We start from the raw sequence: 22907 nt of genomic DNA, 5'->3' as shown, positions 1-22907 counted from the left end.
CAACAACATACGGGTAATGAATGCCAATATCACATGTTCGATAAAAAAACAAACGAGAGAAGTTTAATTTATCAGATACAAAATGGCTGTAATTAAGGCACGGCTACATGTATAAGAAATGGTTAATATCCATTGATTGGCAGATGCCAAAAATATCTTAAAGGTAGTGGACACTATTGGTAATTACTCAAAATAATTATTAGCATAAAACCTTTCTTGGTGACAAGTAATGGGAAGAGGTCGATGGTATAAAACATTGTGAGAAACGGCTCCCTCTGAAGTGCCATAGTTTTGGAGAAAGAAGTAATTTTCCACGAATTTGATTTCGAGACCTCAAGTTTAGAACTTGAGGTCTCGAAATCAACCATCTAAACGCACACAACTTCGAGTGACAAGGGTGTTTTCTTCTTTCATTATTATCTCGCAACTTTGATGACCGATTGAGCTCAAATTTTCACAGGTTTGTTATTTTATGCATATGTTGAGATACACCAACTGTGAAGGCTAGTCTTTGACAATTACCAATAGTGTCCACTGCCTTTAACTGTGACCTGAGCTGCTTGTTTATTACCGTGTAACAATAAATACAGCAATAATAATTACATGTACATAAAAAAACAGTAGCATAATAGTGTTGATATAAACTGTGAGATTTAGATCTTACTAACAGAATTTCTGGTGTTGTGTTCTTTGATTTCACCGAATCCAAAGGTTCTGTCTGATGCCTACAATCTATAAATATAGAGAAGTCATTATACATCATTGGTCTTTAGTCTACGTAGTGACCTACCTGTTTATTTAAAGCATACATGTACATTTGTACATTGTTTTTTGTTGAAAAAAAAGTGAACAAAGTTTGTTTAGGCCTATAGAAAGTGTGACGACCCTATTTAAAATACGTATGGAAAACAATCGTCAAAGAGCAAAGTCCAGCCCTAGATTCGGCCCTATCCGAGTACAGTGAATGTACATTTTATAAATGTACATGTGTACCCTATTTGCACATGACGTCATAAGACCCAAACAGTGCCCTCACTCACTGAGGTCAATGAAGACCTATAGCCTGAACACCTGACGTCACACTTCGAGGCTTGAGAGTAACGCCATAGAGTGGCCTCTAGCTTAAGTCAATCCCCGTCCATACTCACCTTTCACCTCCATTCATATGCAGACGACCTAAAGTGCAGCAGCTAAACGTCACCTCGGACCAATCAAAACACAGATATACATTAGGAAGCTTACGTCTTTGACAAGAAAAGGTATCCAATGCCTTACAGTAATTTAGCCATACTACTTATGAGTGGTGGACTACAATTTCAAAAAGAAGGTGTTTATGATATCTTTGCAACAATCCTATACACGTGGAGCTTAATATGTGCAAACATGATTACAGATGCAAGGGGAATACATATATTTTCTTGGCGAAGATTACTAGATCTTATGCTCAATATGGTCCAATTCTCGTGACATCTGAGCTAAGGCACAGCAGGGGCAGAAGCTAACTTTAAGACAGTCATCACAGATGGAACCCTGCAGACAGGAGAAAGGAGGAAAGCATCATCAGAAGGCAACATTTCACTGTGAGAGTAGCCTTGCTCAAGGCAGTCGAATTATTCACTCCGAAAAACGACTGCCGCTGTATAAAAACCCACCCGTATACACTGTGCGTATAACCACACCGCACGACAAGATGCCCCCGTACACTATCCGCATGCGTCGGCCCTCCGCATGCGGGTTAGTGGACCGAGTGCGGATGACTTGTGCACAGGATGCCCCCGTACACTATCCGCATGCGTCGGCCCTCCGCATGCGGGTTAGTGGTACGAGTGCGGATGACTTGTACACAATAGTCGTATGTACGGTGTGCGTTTAGCGATGTGAGGGTGTACATGTACAATGTATACGGTTGGGTGGTGGTGGGGTGTGAATACACAGTAAGCACAGTGTATAAGGGTGGGTTTACAGCGGCGTCTTTTCGGAGTGAATAATGCGACTGCTGCCTTGAGCAAGGCTACTGTGAGAGATCCGTTCGGCCTCTACATGACAAAACATTCATGAAACTTGCAGTAGAGAAGAAACTGCCCCAAAACGTATCCACACCATTATAACTATCTAATAATAATAATCAAGCAACACTGAATACAGCGTTCTAACACAGAAAAGGCACCACTCGACGCTTTACAACGATAAGTATTACAGCAATCAACAATTGAAAACACAAATGAATGAAATAAATAGCATTGTGTAGTAAGCAACTAAGTCGAGTTTCAAAGGAACATACAGAATTGGTAAGCAACAAAATCGTGTAGATTTACATAAAACTTACACGGTCTAATGATGATGATAGTGTAGAAAACATCCCTTTAAATATTTATGTCTGAAATGTAATTTTATTTGGTGAGAAATCTCGCGTTTGGAGTTTTACGCTGGTGCCTTATGGTGCCTTAATCACAGTAAAAGTGAAATAGCCACTTATGGAATGAGACGAATCAAAATGGTCCTCATCGGGATGTGAACCCAAGACTTACGTAAATGTTTTCCTGTGTTCGAAGCTTTGTGCGCATGGCAGTCTCACCGCCGGGTACCATGATTGGTATACAACAGGCTTCCCTCATTCTAGTAGCAAGGTAACAGTCGAAACACGGCAGACAAATGAAGGCAAACAAACCTAAAAAAATATAAAAACAAATCTGACGTCAATATTATAAACTGTCCAGAAATTTCAGCACGCTTTCCTTCGACATTTATTTCCATACTTCCATGAAAAATATCGACAATTTGCATGTAACTATTTGGAGTAAAGCAAAACTAACATTAAGTAGTAGTAAGCAGGATATTGTAATAAATAGAGTATGTGGCTGTTTTGATAAGCAGAAGCTTGTAAATAAAAACAGCCAAACAGACAAAGAAACAAAACAAACAGACAGACATGCATACAATAGGACAGACGAACATAAGACAGTTCTTTTGGTGCACATTGGTGTAAATGTAATGTACATAAATAAATGATAAAACTAAGAATGTTATAGTAGCAATATTATGAATACATTTCTTATTGAGGATGATACAAATATGTCAACTGCTTGGAAACGTAAGAAACCTTCCAAAGGACACTTTAAATTCATACAAACTTTGGATATTATTTGTTTTTCTTCATAAAGTTATCGAAGTCTTACACAGCGCACGTATCTACCAACAAGGTACTCCACGGTGCTTAGTACATACATTTTACAGAAAGAGAGGTTATTGAAGTTATGAATTCTGATTATGTAGCAAGGTGCTACGGCGCATTCAGCAGCTAGCCACAGCCAGGAACACTAGGGCGAACCCCTTCTATTTTCGATAAGTGCACTCGGTTCTTTTACGTGCGTTACACAACACACTGGACCAATGGCTTTACGTCCCATCCGAAGGACGAGGGAATGGTTACGTGTCTTGCTGAGGGATGCAGGTGTCACGACATGCTTAGCATTCTATACTCACATGACTTTGGATCTTTCATACAGTCACACAGACCTGTAGACCAGCCGTGTTCTGTATTGGGCCCCTGCAATAAAAATATCATATAGTACTTAATTATTCTGTATTTGTTGTATTCTTTGTATTTTCAATCTTTTACTCTTTTACATCTTTCACTCTTTTACATTAATAAGAGAGTAAGGTCTCTCATAGAGTGAGCCCTAGTCTTTTCGTCCATTTTAATTGTGTGTGTTGTATGTTCATGTATGTACATATATTGTTATCCTTTTGTTAATTAACGAAACAATATATCCATTCCTTTCTGGATAATGTATGAGTAAATCATTACAAAATAAATACATAGATACAAAAAAAACTCTTACCCGGATGACGACAGATCGGCTCTGTCCCTCCCGTGGCTGCTCACTTATTACTGTTGTCCTTGTGACTGTTGTGGAAGTAGTCTCCATCGTAACGTAGTTCTGAAAATAAACTTCAAACAAAACAAGCAAAAAATTCACTACAGTGTTGTGCTTAAAGACACTGGTAACTATTGGTAATTGTCAAAGACCAGTCTTCTAACTTGGTGTATCTCAACAGATGCATAAAATAACAAACCTGTGAAAATTTGAGCTCAATTGGTTGTCGAAGTTGCGAGATAATAATGAAAGAAAAAACACCCTTGTCACATGAAGTTGTGTGCTTTCAGATTGTTGATTTCGAGACCTCAAATTCTAAATCTGAGGTCTCGAAATCAAATTCGTGGAAAATTACTTCTTTCTCGAAAACTACATTACTTCAGAGGGAGCCGTTTCTCACAATGTCTTATACCATCAACAGCTCCCCATCACTCGTTACCCAGTAAGGTTTTGTGCTAATAATTATTTTGAGTTATTACCAATCGTGTCCACTGCCTTTAACAGAATACGATATTGATTTTTTAAGGCCACCCCCTTTTTACTTTTCACATAACACATCATTCCAATTGAAGCTTTCGTTCCAACTGACCGCACAGATTATCCATAATGGTTTACTTTTTCGCGTGAATGCTTGCACTTTTCCGAAAATAATATAGTATAAAGGGGAAAAGCGAAATCATACGTGTAGCCCTGTGCAAATGAGATGAGAATAATGTGACCACAAAAACATGTTGAATAATATACATTATGGATATCATAGAGATTTATTTTCGAGGACAAGCACACCAAATAGTAGGACCGGAATACACTCAAAGTGTTCACAAAGCTTTAGGTTTAATACAAATAATATTCTTCCCTTGTACATGGAGAATCATGCTTTGGAAACTATAAGGCTTTAAAAAAACGTATTTGGGTAACTTGGAGAAAACCAACCGAAGTGCTTGCTACAGGACCACTTTGGTAGAACAGTAGTCATTCTTTCAACCAATGTTTTACGATCCATAAAAAAATAATATGTGAACATTGAAATGTAAATGCCTCATCCGAATGGGCGGCTCACAGCTACGTCTACGGCTGTTGCTAAGGGTTCTGCTAAAGGACATCATACTTCCAAACTAAATGCGGACATCTAGCCGTATCAGAAGCTATAGCCACCATTGGACATGAAGATGGATGTATCCGAATTGGCGGCTACAAATACGGCTACGACTGTTGCTAAGGGTGTTGCTATAGGACGGCCTATACCTCGACGCTTGATGACGCAGACATCTAACCATAGCCGAAGCTGTAGCCACCATTTTACACGAAGATTGTTGACACCCCCTGTTAGGAAAAGCTGGCGTTTTGGTGTAAAATGTAATTACCCAAAAGAGCGCTGTGGTGTCCTGAAGGTCAGTCTACGTGTGAGACTCATTCATAGACTTGACTCAAGTCCTTATCCCCTCAGAGTCCTTTTATTTTCAGTCCCATTGGCTATAGCGTAAAAAAAAAATGCGCGACCTGGACGACATTATGCATTGTGTTTGCTAGTTGGCACGATACGCTTAGGGACATCTCGCACGAGAACAGGGCTTGAATCAAGTCTAGGCTCATTCGAATTCAACCACGACTGAGTATTAAAAGGCATGCTGATTACGTTTGGTAATTACTCAAAAAGCAAACGAGAGCTGTTGACGACAGTGATGTAGTGATGTAGTTTTTGAGAGAGAGGTAAATTCTCACTGCACTATTTGAACCTGAAAGACTTTAGGCCTGAAGAAAACTCAAAAAATGTTCCCAAAGTTCGTGAATAAACCTTAAACGTCAATGTTGTTGTCGCATGACATTGAGCCTAATTGACCCACAAGAAACGTGACACCAATACACCCAAGTATATATGCCTGTAATTTTTTTATTCACAGGAATCGGAAAGTACTTAGTACACAGTCCTTATACACATATCTGTAAGTGTAACAACAAAATGAATATCCTTTATCCCCGATGCAAATTTAACATCTACTATACTAATAAATGTAGTACTCGACCTTGCATGGTTTATTCGTTACTACAATGAGCTCATGAAATGTAATTGTGGTTTAGCCCCTAAACGTACAAGGACAACACATGGGGTTGAAAGGCCAAGGGTGCGGGTCTGGTGTACACGACAACTTCATTTTAAAGAAGGCCTACCGTGTACAGAGCAATGCACAAAAAACCCTGATGTGCACAAAATGAAGCGCATGACGCCTTTAAGTTGTACCCGCAACTGAAGAGTTTTTTTTTAAGAGGGTCCATTGGTTTTTGAACACGTAATGCTCATGTATAGGCAACAATTGAACGAAATACAAACACGTCACATGAGAAAAGTTTACCCAGGGGAATAATTGTTCGACCATGATTTAACACCTCTACTGAACCTTGGGGGCAATGACAAACGAAGAGAAAATAATTTACACGCAATCTTAAAGAGGAGGAAAGTCGCAATTGGCATCTCAACTTACACCGATAGCAAGATCAAGACATTGCACATGCCCATGGTGCTACCAAAATATTCGTTTTGAGTACACTTGTTTAACATCGCAGTTGGTTGCCTCCAAGCTGCCTATAGGCTTTTCTTGATGTTTTTGGTAAAACATACAAGAGCTTAAAGCTGCTACCTAACCAACAGCCGATTTCACGAACCGAGTAAGGACTAACTAGTAACTAGTCTTAACTTAGGATGGGTTCAATGCGTCCTACGTCTTCAGATACGGAACTGAACTCGTCCCAAGTCCTAAGATTAATCCTAAGTTATAGCATGGAGGTAGAAATAGAGAAGAGTTTGGTGAAATCGACGGCTGTAACCTTCATGCTGTGCTCGTTTTACCTCCATGCACTTATTGGCAGTGGCCTAACTATACGTACACATGTACGTACATGATTGTACACAATACTGCTGTGCGTTATGAACCAAACAAACAAACGTCCAACACTTTCACTTTATAAGATGATTTGACAACGATCACACACAACTGAAACATACACTATCGATCTGCCTATTGATCCCTCTGTGTTAAAGACAATTGACAACACAAGCAGTAAAGCTATTCTTACCGATACTCGAACTCCTATCCTTCGATACTGAATCCCCGTATAGCCTATACCGGTTGTGGTAATGGCACGCCCATGTAAAGTAGCAATGCTTCTGGCTGTCAAACCATTAGCGCAAGGACCCGTTGAGCCATAGTACCGTGCATTGTTAGCTCAGCCCTATGGTGCGGCATACCATAGGACAGTTGCGAGAAGCAGTGAACCCTACTCTGAAGACATTAATATGGTAATGAGGTACCCTGCGTGCTGCAGCTATGGGGTGCCTTCTCAGCCTTGCAGTACATTTTAAAGTGTACGTACATCTACACGCCATGCCATTCCCTTCAAATGCTAGGCAATCCTCGGCCGGGAAATGCTAGCCAATTCTCGGCCGGAAAATGCTAGCCAATTCTCGGCCGGGAAATGCTAGCCAATTCTCGGCCGGGAAAATGCAAGCACAACTTTTGTTGAAATTTTTACGCCGTCAGTTTTTTTTACTTCCCTGGAAATTTATCTCCCAAGTAGGGGTGAACTATTTGTATAGGTACAATGGATATTTCTCAAGTCGGAGGGTTGGCTAGTTTTTGAGAGGCAAGTTTTCTCAGGAGTTTCCCAGTCCTTCGTCCGGTAGGCTGTATGTGCGGGGGTTGGGGTGGGTGTTTTGGGGTTGGGGTTGGGGTCAAAGTTGAGGTATGGGTTGGAGTTGGGATGTGGGGGGTTGGGGTGGGGTGGGGTGAGGTGGGGCTGGGTGGGTCGGGGTATGGGTTGTGGTGTGGTGGGACTGGGTGGATTGGGGTTTGGGTTTGGGTGTGGTGTGGTGGGGCTGGGTGGGCTTGGGGTGGGTGGGGTGTGGTGGGTTGGTTTGGGTGGGGTGTGGTGGGGCTGGGTGGGTCGTTGGGGTCGGGGCACGGTGGGGTGTGGTGGATTGGGGTTGGGGTGTGGTGGGTTGGTTTGGGGTGAGGTGTGGTGGGGCTGGGTGGGTCGTCGGGGCTGGGGCAGGGTGGGGGTGTGGTGGATTGGGGTTGGGGTTGTTGAGTGTCCAACAAGTGGCATTGTGTCACTTCCCTCCCTCAATTCCCTGGATCGCCCCTTGATGGCCAACGCTTAAAAAAAATCCACATATTATAAGGAATTGATGTTGATAATAAAACCATACCATTAAAACACTTTCACAAGTTAGTTTTGATTGCTTTTTTTTATTATCCCAAAGCGTGGATTAAAAGAAAAAACTTTACAATTATTTGGCTTCTTGTCCTTTCGGGATAAATTTCCTGAACAAAAGTACCAGGCACCAAATGCACTTGACACTATTGGTAATTACTCAAAAATAATTGCGCAAGTTCACAGGTTTGTTATTTGATGCATATGTTGGGTTACACCAAGTGAGAATACTGGTCTTTAACAATTACCAAAGGTATCCAGTGCCTTTAATGTATAGCGAAAAATACGGTACCGTGTAAAACAAGAGTCTATTGTGAGCTTCCATCTCAATGGCTAATCAATGCAATGCATTTATTAATAATAATAATTGAAAAACAAATATGTTGGCCTCAACATAAGCTGCGTAAAGACCTCGTAACCTTTGTTTGTACAAAAACAGTGACCTTGAACATCCCAAGGCCTTTTTGGCAGGCATATATAGTACTACATTGGGTCATATATTAATGTGTCAGTATGTCCACAAAAACTCGCGTTATATTTATGCATGGATTTTAACCGGACTGTCCCATACACTGCAGTTTCATTCATATATCAACAGTAAATACCATATATACTGTATATAGATATGTTGCTCGGGGGTGTGCTATAGGGATAACACACGTTGAGGCAGCGATCGAGTCGAAGTTGTAACCGCCAATTCGAACATGTCCTTAAAAACACCGGACACTATTGTTAATTGTCCAAGACTAGCCTTCACAGTTGGTGTATCTCAACATATTTGCATAAACGATCAAATCTGTGAAAATTTGAGCTCAATTGGTCGTCAAAGTGGCGAGATAACAATGAAAGAAAAACACCCTTGTCACACGAAGTTGTGTGCTTTCAGATGCTTGATTTCGAGACCTCAAATTCTAAATCTGAGGTCTCGAAATCAAATTCGTGGAAAATTACTTCTTTCTCAAAAACTACATTACTTCAGCTCCCGTAAGAGGGAGCCGTTCCTCACAATGGTTTATACTATCAACCTCTCCCCATTACTCATTATCAAGTAAGGTTTTGGGCTTATAATTATTTTGAGTGATTACCAATAGTGTCCACTGCCTTTAAAGTCACCCAGATCATGACGGTGGCACAGTATGTCATTTTCATGTTCAAATTGCAATCGATTCAGTATGATGCATTCTTGATCTCGCATAAAATATAATCAGAAAAACAAGCACTAGAAAGACCACTCGACATACCTCCCCAAAACCACACTTAGTTCAGCATTGTCCTTGCTCTATGGTTACAGGTAGTCTTCCTTCTAAACGCAGCAAAAGTTTAAGGTGCCGCTAAATTAGCACTAAGTCACAAGCCTTCTTAAAACACATTTTCAACGCCGAAACGAAGACTTGTTGACAGCGATTGCAAACACATAACCTAATAGCACTTACATTTAGTGTACTCTACACGTTAAAGCATTTAACAAAATAGTTATAATTAAACTACTTTTAGCAAATTGTATATTTTGTTCAGCTAAAGTTAAGCGAGTATTGCGGCAAGAAAGGTCTGTAATTATAAGAGGCATACATTGGATATAACATTCGATTAGTCACACGAGAGGTACATTTTTTTGAAAAACCATGCTATAATTTAGCAAGGGACGCTTGCTAATTTGCTCTCGTGTGAAGACGACTGGTGGACACTGTCTTTAGATCCTGTGGTCGACGTGGTCCAACTCGCGAGACATCTGGGCTAGAGTGCAACACGGGCAGAAGTAGCAGGTCAAGCAATCATTGCAGATGGAGCCCTGTGTGATTTTGATGGAATAAGACAAAATCAATCAGTGAAGATTCGACAATGTTCATTCAGATTTCACTGAAACTATGCCTAAATGACGTGCTATTTGAAAAAGGAACCGATTAGAAGATGTGTCATTGAAAAAGTACCTGGCAAGTGTGTTTTTTGAAAAAGATAACTACCAGATAAACAAGTGGTGTTTAAAAAAGTAACAGGTTAAAATATGTGTTGTTTGTTTGCAAAAGAAATATGTGTTGTTTGAAAAAAAAGTAACCGGTTAAAAAATGTTAAAACAAGTACTGTTAAAACAAGTTTTGTTTGAAAACAGGCCGATTTTAAATGTGTTCGCAAACATAGTTGGTGGTTTCCAAGGAAACCACTTCAAACTGTCAAACAAATCTGAGTGTCCTGAACAAAATAACACTGACCAAAATGACCGAACACCGCCCCCATGGGGTCACAAGAAGGCAAAAGGCTCTTGTCCAACTCAACTGTTGTCGATGGGAGGGCAGGGCGGTCTGTACATAAAACACAATTATGTACATCAAAATTGCCACTGTCCACGGTGCTTTTCAGTGGGGAATTTTGTGTTCTTCTAAATCGATTTATTAGGAATTTTTTTGAGGATGGCCGGGGGTTGGGTGGGATCTTACTTTAATATTTTCCGAGGTGCGAAGCTTGGTGCGCATGGCAACCTCAGCACCGGGGGCGCAGGTTATCAAGAAGTTCTCATTGAGTCGCCTGGCCAGCATGCAATCAAAACACCATGTGCACAGGAATGACATCAAACCTAAGAATAAACATGTTATCAGGGTTCAATTTCAGCACGAAAATAGCATTCTTATTGTACACAAATTACTGCCAAAAAATTGATGCCATATACATTGCTTGTGACTGGTATTTAGCTGCTGTTTACAATAGCATAACAATTGAGGTGAGTCTTGGCAGGTAATCTGATTTTACTTAGAGTTTTTTTTAGTTTAAGCAAATTTTGTGCTTAAGCAGCCTTATGAAATTGGGTCCTGTATTAAAGCTTTTAGGCACAACAAACTTGCTAAGCACAAAAAAATATTGCCTAACAGAACAGGTTTCCAGCTAGAATTACACTAATTGGTTCCCCAGTCAATGTTTGCTTAAATATGTTGGCCAAGCGGTGTTTTCTGCGTAACTAGTAGACTTGATGACAAGTCGTTAGGCGCTGCGTCTTTGCTACAAACACACATTCTGCCGTCCATGCAACAGTCACAGTGCGATTATACTTTCATGCAACGGTCGAAGGATGAGTGGTCCGTCCCCGTGACCACACCGCGCTTAACATTTACCGACTTGATTTCAAGACTACTTAACTAGAGGAAATGCAGAAACAAAGATAAGCATCTTTGAATTAAGTAGATACTATATTTATTTTCTTCAGTTGTGTCTTTTCTGTTTTCTTACTCATGTGCTCTTAAAGGTTGTACCATTAGAATAGTACTGGACCTGTCCAAAGTAAAAGCTTGTGCACTTTGAAAACTTCTTCGCTATGAACGAAAGTATCATCATCTAAAAGAACTAGGAACATTTCGCAAAAGATTATGAATTTTACAAACTGACATGATTTCTTATCTTTGGTGCATTCAAATAGTCCAGATGACCAATCATGCTCGTGCTGAGGGCCCTGTGTGGAAATCACAACAAATATTGACATTTTATTTCTTTTATGTAACATTAATCATTTCAAAGTTTAAATGCACTGGACACTGTTTGTAATTCCTCAAAATAATTGTTATCATAACAACTTACTTGGTACCTAGCAGTGGAGAGCCGTATAAAACCTTGTGAGAAACGGCTCCTTCCGAAGTAACGTAATTTTGGAGAAAGAAGTAATTTCTCACTGAATTTCAGGGCATATGGAAGCACACAACTTGTGCGACGGGGGTGCTTTTTCTTCCATTATTCTCTCGCAACTTCAACAAACAATTGAATCAAAATTTGTACAGGTTTGTTATTTGATGCATATTTTGAGATACACCAAGTGAGAATACTGGTCGTGGACAGTGCCTTTAATCATTTCAAAGTTTAACTGGAACAACTTGTCGTCAGTTCTTTGGTATGGAAGACTCTAATGCAACAAATCAGAAGTCATCCATAAACAAATCTTTTTTACTGCCTGCCCTCCTTTTTTATATCTTTATGTATACCCCTTTTTACTGTTTTTCAATCCAGATGTAAATATTTATTTAATTAATGTTTTTAAGAGCTTTATCCTTTTCGTATAAAAATTATTTGTAATTTTGTATTTTTCTGTGAATTGCCAAATAAATAATATTATATATATGTGGGTCCAGACACCCAGACACACCTCTGGCTAACACTCTGGCCCTTTTCGGTTCCACGGCTTTGGCTTTGGATTCGGCTTCAGGCTCCGTCCTCTCGTCTAAAGCCCTGCGCACGTACGCAAAGCACGTGCAAAATTGTCAAAACAACCGCGGGCCCAAGCTAGTCTGAGCCGAAACTGGAGCCGAAGCCGTGGTTTCAAAAGGGACACACCCCTCTACGGCTAACACTATTTGGCCCTTTTCGAAACCATAGCTTCGGCTTTGGATCGGCTCAGGCTAGCTTAGCCCCGTGTTTCGACACTCCTACGAGTGCTTTGCGTACGCGCTCATGGCTTCAGACGAGAGGACGGAGCCTGGAGCCGAATCCAAAGCCGAAGCCGTGGTTTCGAAAAAGGGTTTCCGAAGGCTATTCTTCTTACGCGGATTATGACAGTACGGCTCTCTCCTACGCCAGGCTGGTCCTTGATGACGGTAGTCTCAGTGACTGTGGTTGTGGTCTGCTGTTGCATGGTGTCCTATACAAACATCATACAATACAGAATACAATATAATAATAAAATCGAAGTCTTATAATATAGCACACGTAGCCTATCTAATCTACCAACAAGGTACTATCAAGGCGCTTATACACGTTTTTACAGAAAGATAATAATAAATAATAATAATAAGACCTGTAATGCACACGTATCCACCCTGCTGGGTGTTCAAGGCGCAGTAAAACCAACAACAAACCAAACAAGACAAAACAAAAACAAAAACAAAGAAAAACAGACACAACAAAAATTAGTCCTTGAAAACCTGTGACATAAGATAAGTTTTGAGAAGAGATTTGAATGTTGTGGTACAAAGACAAGTTCTAAGATTAAGTGGTAGAATGTTCCAGATGCGTGGCGCAGCTGAATAAAAGACCTGTCTTTTGAAGTTATTGAAGTTATGAATTCTGAGACCCAATTATGTAGCACCTTATAAGGATGTTTCGACTTGCAACCAGAAGTTTGTTTTGCATTTCATTTTAAGAGTTATTATCAAACATTTGTTTATAACACAAATATTATGATCTTTGCTAGATTGATTGATTATGCCTACTTAATAACAATAATAATCGTTTTTTATATAATAAGGCCTTATCCACCGAAGGGCGTCTCAAAGCTTGATATCGAAAACAAAAATGAAGAACCGTGTAATGTGATTGCCAAGCGTTTCCCACGTAGACGCCACTTTTGTCAATTTATTTACAAGTCTTGTTCAAGACCCTGCATGCACACAAAACTTCAATTTCTTTGGATAAACTATCACACAAAAAACATAAATATGGCATGAATCCAAAACCATAGCTTGATATGAAAACACACAGTTGACATTCTCTGTATACCTACCAAGTTGTTGAGGAGAGCTTCCGAATAACAGATGAAACAGCTTTCTGTCGAATGGAATAAGCAACAAGTCCAAATGTTCACCAAGTATAATATGACACACCCACACCAAGCTCTATGCCAAAAACCAATAGGGTGGTTTTTTTTAAGCCAGTAGTGCCAGCAGTCAGAAAGAATTCTTTTATTGAAAATTTGAAGACCATGAACATGAAGCTATTTATATGGTAATGCCAACCGACTTCTATTGTTACCACAATGGCCCTTTTGGTCTGTTGAATTGTATGTAGAGGGTACTATTTTTTTTCTACCAAGGGTTTACGTAAACAACTAGAAATTGCATTATTGCAGTCTGATGAACACCTACGCAAAGAGTGTTTATTCACTAGAAGGTTTTTACCATAAGGCCAAATACAAAGAAATACCAGTTGGTCGTCAATCCCTCATCTTTTGTTAAGACCACATCTTTTTTTCTTTTTCTTCTTTACATTTTGTTTTCAAAAAGGCAAATTGTCTGTGCACAACTTGCAAATCTTTTAAGAACTTACATAACTACATAAATTAAGTGGTGGATTTTAAACTGAAGAATTGGTGGTCATAGTTCGAATTAAAAGGCTTGGTGGCCACCCGTAAAGAGAAATAAAACAAAACATCCTCCTCTTTTGTGTACAAACCTGGACGATCAACTGTTATTTTGTTTACTTGGCCTGCAGCAGTGGGGATTGAATGAAGGTGCAGTCTCAACAACATAGTTCAACAAGTCGCTTTCGAGGGTTGATTTTAGGTGATGAAACTTGGGTGTCTCGAAAAGGCCTGCACTAAAAGCCTTTCACACCAGAGATTCCCAGGGAATTCCCATGACAAAAAAATGTAGCTAACCCTTTCACAATTGCTGACCCGGTAAACTCCTGGGTAATAGCCATTTCCCGGGCAAAAAATACCACTTGCTTGTGTTTTTTCTTCACAGTAAAAAAAATGCATCAAGGTGAAACAAACTTAAGGTAAGGCAAGCCGTAGGGTTAAAACACCCCGGGGATTTCCAGGGGTCTCATCATCCCGGGAATTGGCTTTGTAATGTGAAAAGGGTTTATACCGTTATAATTCCTATCTTTGTTTTGAAGATTTCATGACTATAGTGTGCTGAGACAGTCAAGCTGCTGTGATTTCACATGGGGATTTGTAATTTGCCCCACCCTAAAAAAATGCTAATTACATTCGCGCACGCGCACAGCCACTTGGCTGGCAAACACACGTAGGCAGAGCCCGTGTCCGAATATTTGGTTTATGGTTTATTTAAAAACATATAGGCGGCTGAAGCTCCGGCTACGGCTAGATTTCCGCGTCATCATGCGTTGAAGTATAGGACGTCCTTAGCAACACCCTTAGCAACAGCCGTAGCCGTAGCTGTAGCCACCAATTCGGATGGCACGGTATAATGTCCACTTATGAAGCAGCACTTGTAAGGAAGAAGAAGAAAAAACTGTTCCCTCCCTTTGCAAACCAGGGCCCAGTTTCATAGAGCTGCACAAAATTTTGCTTAAGCAAACAAATCCTTGCTTAGTAAAATCAGATTACCGGCCAAGACATCACTCAATTGTTATGCCAAGTAAACAACAGCTAAATACTAGTCACAAGCAATGGGTATGGCATGAAATTTTAGTCAGTAACATGTTTAAAATAAGCGATTGTTTGCTCTATGAAATTGGCCCCCGGCATTGTTGGTGCGCAAGCGCAATGTGCGGTTTACATAATTTCATGGGAAGGGTTCTATTATACGCCTCTCTTAAGATTTATGCATGGAGTACTTCACAATTCTAACAGAAACGAGGCCATAGGTGCAGCCACTGCAAGTAAAGTGGTGGCAGACGTGCGCCGTTAGCCTCCCTGGGTAAGAGTTATGACGTCATGCATGAATATTAAGAGAGGCGTATTGAAACCACTGCTATAGCATATTGACGACGGCTTTACAGCTATTTATGTATATGGCGTTCTTCACCGTACTCAACATTTAAACCCCAACCCATATAAATTAGTCACACATCCTTGACTCATAACAATAAAACATTCTAATAACTCTAGAATATTGTTATTTGTTGTTTTCTGATGACCAAGGCCCAGTTTCATAGAGCTGCTTAGCGGCCTAAGTTGTGCTTACTGCGCGATTGCCATTTCATAGCGCTGGTACGTTTGCGCTGGTACGTAACATGGAACTCCGAATCGCCCCCCCCCCCCCCCCACATAATGTGAAAAATAGGATACACAACTACATTTACAAAAGAAATAATCAGAATTCCTGGCTAAGGTGCACATACACTGAAACATATTCTTTATTTATAAAACTGTACAAGTTGAAATTAATATACATCATTGCAGTGTGATATGTTTCAGTCACAACTGCGTTTCAAAATTTACAAATATTATTTTACAAAAACAAAATGTGAAGATTTATGTTCATGGGTCAATGTGGAGGTCATCTAGACTAGGGTTGGGTACGGGAGGGCTGCAGCCACACGTCTGCTGATGGGAGGACAGGATTGCCACAAGTTCCTGGCGCTCCGTTTCTAATTGTTGTATCTCTCGGATTAATTCCTGATTGCTGGTTTCAAGTTGGTCGGTCTCCTGCAATGATAAGAGCGAGGCATAAAGACTGTAAGAAAAAACTATAAATAAATAGTAAACTTGCGGGTATAACTATGTGTAAATCTCTTATAGGGTGAGTGTTGGCTCTGAAAAGAGCCGGTTTGGTCTCGACGTTTCGAACAGTATACTCTGCTCGTCTTTACCAGGAGGCTCTGCTCTCCTTCAGGAGAAGGAGAAGACTGTAGTTTATATTATTTTCACAACCCACTTTGTCGATATAATTTGTATACAACCCACACAAAACAGTCACTTCTAAAGTGTCCTCGTATCTCCAAAAGGCTACATGTATAGTATGTAGTAATCGTCATGTGTTCGCGGTTTCTCACGGTTTCTCGTGGTAACCCGCAACGAAGGGTACTCATAAAACCAACCATGAGTGTATGTCCTTCGATGCACCAGGCATCCTGAAAAAAAAACACGGCCATTTCGTAGCGCTTTACCAAGCATTTTGAGTGCACTTACGATTACAATTTTATATATTGGAAATAAAGTGAAGAAGTTTGTCCTTGAAGTGGCGAATTGTGTCAATGTGCTGCTGAAACCACTGCTAATTCTCAGGCTAGGTGAGCCTTTTCTCAACGTCTTCGTGCCTTTGAGGCCCGCGATCCCAAGCGAATGGCTTCGCTACTCGCGTGCGTGGTCTCCCGTCCCAGATACCCCCACGAAAGCCTTGACAAACTTAACATAACATTTACATTGGCTCTATTCATGACATGATTGACGTCTAAAACGAAGTCGCTCCAGAGTCGTTGCGACCGACTGCTAGCGCGTCCAGTCGCTCCTAAAACTGTTTCAGAGGACGTCAAACTTTTCATGTAATTAATTCAGATTTTGGTTCGGCGCGACTCCTGGAGCGCCTGTCTGAATTGGGTGTTATAGGCTCACCTTGACAAGAACATACGTCCTCTCTCGTCGTTTCTCCCTGCATCTTGAGGCAGCAACTCTGTTCCTCTCTCGGCGAAGTTTTCTTCGATCTTCCTCTTCTGGTGTCAGCTGAAAAAGACAAATTCCGGAAAAGAATATCAAATTATGATTTCCCCTGTAAATTCAACTTCTATCAATAGTGTAACCAGGTAAAGTTTAAGGAAAGGTCTCTGGAACAATTTGATGCATGTCCGATCAAAGAATTTGTTTATTTCTTGCAAAAATAACAAACAGCCTTTACACTTATTTGACATAGACCAATGCCATTTCCCAACATATATTAGGGGCAGTGGGACATCAAAACAGACATTCAGCAAGTTCACGTAACATGGTGTTTTAACATAATAGATTGTAGCTCTTGGAAACAAAAAAAATCCTCACGTCGAAAAAATTCAGAAAACAAACATATTAAACTTTCGGGTACATCCATATGTAAGTTTTCTTTGTGGGAGTGTTGGTTCTGTTTTAGTTTCTTCCTTTTTAAAAATGCAGTGCGGTTTAGATTCTAAATAAATTAATAATACGTCCACCGCTTTTTGAAATAATACTTCAAGAGGGAACATTAGTCATGAGTTTTGGCGGTAGACGCAAAACAAGACCAAAACAACATGTGCTTAGGTGTGTGGTTTTTTTTTATATGTTGCGGCACTTTTCCTTACATTTTCAGGCTTGGTGAACCTCCAGTCAAGCTGGACCGCCCCGAGACCTTTTTGCAATCTCCTCTGTAGTATATTAACCCTCAACTCCTCCCGTAGCATTGTACGATGCATGAACTCCGCATCGGTCTCAGTGTTATTTTGCTGGGGTGGCGGGCTCACGGGGTCGAAGCCATTATTGAGGGTGGTCAAGCCGTTGGCGGTCAAGTCAAAGCCGCCAGCCGGATCCCAAAGCTCGTCGCCAGGCATGACAATTCGCTCCATGTTAGTTTCAATGCTATCTCCTGAAAGAAAATTAAACATGATTTGTTTGACGTCACTTTGTTGATGAAAGTGTACACTCATTATTTTTTACGAATCTTTTTTTAACAAATAATAGATGTTTAACATGAATTACTGGAGCAGAGATATCTGTATCACACAAACATCTAGATCAAAATGATCGAGCTAAGTTCATAGACTTGACAGTCCCTCCGAGTCAGTCTCCAAAACAGTTGATGCCGCGCCCTCTATCGAGGACTAGTATACAAAAAAACAGTGTCGGCAATGAAGACTACACAAACCTTTAAGTGACCTCCCGGGGCCATGTTAAACAAATCACGTCTGCAAAACATATTAAGGGTTTTTGGATTCCGGAAATAGACAATAGCATGTAGAGGGCATCATTATAAAGGTACATTGACATTATAGACAGAACATCTGACGCTTCAAAACTCGTGCATAACGCCAGAGAGTGGCCTCTAGCGTAGGTCATCTTCACTTTTCACTTAGATTCATCATGAGCAGACGACCCCAAGTGTTGCTGTCAAACGTCACCTCGGCGGACCAATCAAAACACAGATACAAAATGCTTACGTCACTGCCAATTATCCAATTAAATGATCATATTATTCAATTTGATCACTGATTCTGAAAAGCAAGTACCTGTCCAAGGGACCGATCTACGTTGACATCAGTGAATGAGATCAACTTGGACCAATCAAAACGCAGATATGGACAACTTCTACGTCACTGCACGTTTATTCATCCAATAAATCATTGGGATTGATAAGACCAGTACCTGCCTCCATCCTTGCGGGTAAAGACAAGGTCTACATTGACATCAGTGTGCGAGTTCACGTTTGCCGAACTTTGTGTAACCCGCTACCTGGCCCTGAATGCAACCTGCATAATCGATCTGTTGTTCTTTCTAATGCAATAACTTCCCAAACCAATACGTTTTGTTTGTACATGACACATCTGAAATTGCTTATTAAAGCCTTCACTGCAAAAAAACATGGGGTGTTAGAATTCGACAGCATTGGTGTTGTCACATAAACCGGAGAGATTCAACACCACACGGTGTTATCACCAATGTAATTGTATTGGAAGGATTTGATGGCATTTTAACATCATAACATGTTGTAAATTTTGATTCTATTTTTGGTATCTTTTTGAAGGCACTGGACACGTTTGGCAATTGTCAAGACCAGTATTCTCAATTGATTTATCCCATCATATGCAAAAAAAAAAAAAATGTGAACATTTTTGCTCAATGGTCATCAGAGTTGCAAGAGAAATGAAAGAAAAAAAACACCTTGTTGCCCAACTTTGTGAGCTTTCAGATGCATAATAAAAGGCTTCAGCTGAAATATTTTATTATTTGTGTGAGAAATAACCTGTTTCTCAAAAACCGCACTACTCTTCAGAGGGAGCCTTTCTCACCAAGTAGTTTTGTATGCTAACAATTGTTTTGAGCAATTAAGAATAGTGTCCATAACTGTATAACATGTCGCCAAGTTTTAGCTAGACTAGCGGTCAGAAAGTTATGCATAATACGAACATGGAGGAAGGCAATTGGGTACGAAGTTCGAAAACTTTTGACAAGTAGTCACTATTAAACACAAGTGCATGGTATCCCGAAGTGACTTAAAGAATTAATGTTGCAATTATAAGCCTATACCTATTCCTTTACCATAATAACAATCAACTTACCAATTTAATTGACAAGTAGTCACTATTAAACACAAGTGCATGGTATCCTGAAGTAACTTAAAGAATTAATGTTGCAAGTATAAGCCTATACCGATTCCTTTACCATAATAACAATCAACTTACCAATTTAAAAAAGTGCAGCTGGAAGTTCCGCTCAAGTTGATCTCTTCACCAAACCGAAGCGTCGCACTGTCCGAGTTCTAAAGTTCTGCCAGGGTTCAGGATTTGCCTCCTGTTTATATTTGCTTGGAATCTGTGGTACAGTGACTCAGTTCTGCGGTTTGGGGATTGTCCTCTGATAGATGTGACTAACGCATCCTTCCGGGATTCCCTCGCAGTTTTTTTTCTTCAAAATTGGTGTCCCCCCAAAAAAATAAACCGCAATGAATTTTAAACAGCAACAACAGCCGGGGTTGTCTTTTGTTTTTGCGATGACAAAGCCTCACATGACTTGGCACGTTGATGAGTGTTGCTTGAAGTGAAATTTTAATATTGGCAGAGTGTTCAAGCCAGTAAAGTTCGTTGTCTCTAAACTCAACAGTGGCTGACTGTATCCGGGGTTCATATAGACTTGACTCAAGTCCCGATTTCGCACCATAGCCAGAAAACTTATGATGATCTGCATTTCCAACTTATTCTCGGGACCATGATTTTGACGGCGAGCTCGCACTATACGGGTTGTTTGCTATATAGGCGCGATATGCTTATGACGGACCTCTCACACGAGAACGGGACTTGAACCAAGTCTAGGGTTCATACAGGTCAAACAATATCTTTCCCATCTCTACGTCTATAACTTCATGCATTTTGACTTGGATACCAGTTAAAAGGCACTGGGATGGATTTCACAAAGTGGTATCTCGAGTCAGGACGAGTGACTCCTCCTAACTTTGGACCAGCCTTAAGCTTTGATTAACTCCTAGGACATAGGCCTAAGTTAGGACTATCTTTGTGAAAAACGAGCACCGAAGAGCTGTTGATAAGACATTGTGAGACACGACTCCCTCTGACGTATAGTTTTTGAGAAAGAGATAATTTCTCACTGACATAACAATCTCAGAAAGACTTCAGGCCTGAAGCCTTTCCCAGGCGTCTGAAAGCACACAAGGGTGTTTTTGCATTCATTATTTTCTTGCAACTTTGAAGACCAGTTGAGCCAATGCTCACATGTTAGTTATTTCATGCATTTATGAAGGGGTACTCCGAGTGAGAAGACTGGTCTTTGCCAAACGTGTCCAGTGCCTTTAAGATAGTTTTTTCTTCGCTTTGTGTTTTGAATAATCGGCTGGATTGAAGTGAAGTAACTTTCTTTCTTGAACTTAACGTACGAAGAGCGAAAATGATAATTTGGTTTGTGTTAACACACAGGAGCACATGCTCAAACCATTTGAATCATGGTTGAGGGTTTCGCTCAGATGATTGAAGAAAAAAACATCTCAGCAAATGTTTCATACGAAATGTATGCACGTTTTTAAAAACAACTTCTGTGGTCATACACAATTACAAGTCAACGAGTGTCAGTTATTAAAACTCCACAATAACGTTACAAAACAAACACATCCGACGAAATACTGATTGAGAAAATAGAACTACCTGTCGCAAACAACTACCAAAAGGGAACTATTGTATAAACGCAAAACAAAAAGTTAAAGGCATGACGTTTCGTTTGTGAGGTTTAATGCAATCATAACAAAAATGCGGAATTGGTGGAACGTCATATTTTCATACCCGGAAAAAAACAAAATGGCTTCCAGGAAAATTTAATTAGGCCTAACATCCGCAATCGTGCGCGTATCAGCTCTTCGCGGCGTAACCAGATTCCAAATTGTGGGATATTTCTTTCCTCCAAAGTAAACATTAAACAGAAATCCAAATAAATAAACAAGTGAGTAACAGTGAACCAAATGACAGCTTGTTTTGTAAACATTTGTTGATGTCTAAGGCAGAAAAAACACGATCGGGTGGATTTCACAAAGGTAGTCCTAACTTAGGACTAGTCCTAGGCAATACTAAGAGATAGGACCAGTCCTAAGTTAGGACCAGTAACTCATCCTAACTTAGGACTGGTCCTATCTCTTAGCCTTGCCTAGGACTAGTCCTAAGTTAGGACTACCTTTGTGAAATCCACCCAAGGTGTATATTCAAACACGAACATTTCGGCCTTTTTAAATAGATATCAATATAAACCACAATAGATGTTAAATTTGCATCGCGGATAAAGATATTTATTTTGTTTTGTTCACCCTTACACAAAATTCATGTGTGTTAGCACTGTATACATGTACTCAGTACTTTCCCGAGTTGTGAAAAAAAATAACAGGCATATTACTCGGGTGGGATTCGAACCAACGACCTTTGCAATTCTATTTCTAGAGCAGTGTCATACGAACTTGACCACCGAGATTGGACGCTAGCTTAGAGGCAGTTCGAATCCTAGGTTTTAGCAGCGGGTACAACAATGGTTTAATAGATTTTAAATTTGCATCGAGAATAAAAAATTATATATATATTTTTGTTTAAACACTTACACCGATGTGTGTTTAGCATCAGTACTTTCGGCCTTCAATGTAGGCCTATCGGTCTAAATGATGTAACAATTGCATCGGATTGTGGGTTAAGTTCGAGTCCCAGTCGTGGCACTTGTGTCCTCATAAGCAAGACACTAAAACATTAATGCTTCGTCCACAGAGTGCACTTTATCGAAAAGAGAAGGGGTTTGCCCCGGTGTTTCTGGATGTGTCTGCTGTATGCGCCTTATAGCACCTAAGTGCTACATAATTAGGTCTCAGAAATCATAACTTCAATAACCTCTCTTTCTGTAAAAATGTATATTATATACTAAGCGCCTTGAGTACCTTGCTGGTAGATATAAGACTTAATATTATTATATTATATCACGTATCTTTGCTCTCTAAATGTAAAAGAGTGAAAAACCACTCGTTTCCGCCATACCACTATTGCAAAGAGCCATATGGCGTACAACTCTTTAAAGAGTGAAAGACGGGTACTTTCAACTCGATTTAGTGTGAAGTTTGTTCAAATTTCACTCAAAAAGAGCGACACAGATTGACTTTCACTCCCAAAAATAACGAAACTGACACCACTCGGACATTAAGAGAGTGGGATAAAACAAGAGAACTTGAACAAATGGACTGACGG

The 22907-nt window shown here is 40.1% G+C and overlaps 4 protein-coding genes across 4 annotated transcripts; all 4 read right to left on the bottom strand.

Annotated features, from left to right (window-relative positions):
- Window positions 1-473: 473 nt before the first annotated feature.
- Window positions 474-7125, bottom strand: LOC117293203 (placenta-specific gene 8 protein-like). The gene is made up of 5 exons (XM_033775427.1): window positions 6951-7125; window positions 3843-3952; window positions 3484-3547; window positions 2529-2668; window positions 474-1530 (listed from the first exon to the last, which is right to left on the bottom strand). Exons 2-5 carry the CDS (start codon window positions 3927-3929, stop codon window positions 1432-1434), a joined length of 390 nt encoding a protein of 129 aa, XP_033631318.1. The 5' UTR covers window positions 3930-3952; window positions 6951-7125; the 3' UTR covers window positions 474-1431.
- A 311-nt stretch (window positions 7126-7436) lies between these two features.
- On the bottom strand, window positions 7437-7979 carry LOC117293282 (extensin-like). The gene has a single exon (XM_033775559.1). It carries the CDS (start codon window positions 7977-7979, stop codon window positions 7437-7439), a length of 543 nt encoding a protein of 180 aa, XP_033631450.1.
- Window positions 7980-9235: 1256 nt separating this feature from the next.
- On the bottom strand, window positions 9236-13705 carry LOC117298602 (placenta-specific gene 8 protein-like). Its single transcript, XM_033781955.1, has 5 exons — window positions 13561-13705; window positions 12604-12699; window positions 11460-11523; window positions 10520-10656; window positions 9236-9876 (listed from the first exon to the last, which is right to left on the bottom strand). The coding sequence occupies exons 2-5, from the start codon at window positions 12691-12693 to the stop codon at window positions 9778-9780; spliced, it is 390 nt and encodes a 129-aa protein (XP_033637846.1). The 5' UTR covers window positions 12694-12699; window positions 13561-13705; the 3' UTR covers window positions 9236-9777.
- Window positions 13706-15949: 2244 nt separating this feature from the next.
- On the bottom strand, window positions 15950-20207 carry LOC117299898 (jun dimerization protein 2-like). Its single transcript, XM_033783491.1, has 4 exons — window positions 19872-20207; window positions 17778-18058; window positions 17080-17187; window positions 15950-16173 (listed from the first exon to the last, which is right to left on the bottom strand). The coding sequence occupies exons 2-4, from the start codon at window positions 18036-18038 to the stop codon at window positions 16006-16008; spliced, it is 537 nt and encodes a 178-aa protein (XP_033639382.1). The 5' UTR covers window positions 18039-18058; window positions 19872-20207; the 3' UTR covers window positions 15950-16005.
- Window positions 20208-22907: the final 2700 nt, after the last annotated feature.

The sequence above is a fragment of the Asterias rubens genome, chromosome 1, assembly GCF_902459465.1.
Source record: "Asterias rubens chromosome 1, eAstRub1.3, whole genome shotgun sequence".
In the NCBI taxonomy this organism is placed as follows: domain Eukaryota; kingdom Metazoa; phylum Echinodermata; class Asteroidea; order Forcipulatida; family Asteriidae; genus Asterias; species Asterias rubens.
This window is presented reverse-complemented; position numbering and strand designations above follow the sequence as displayed.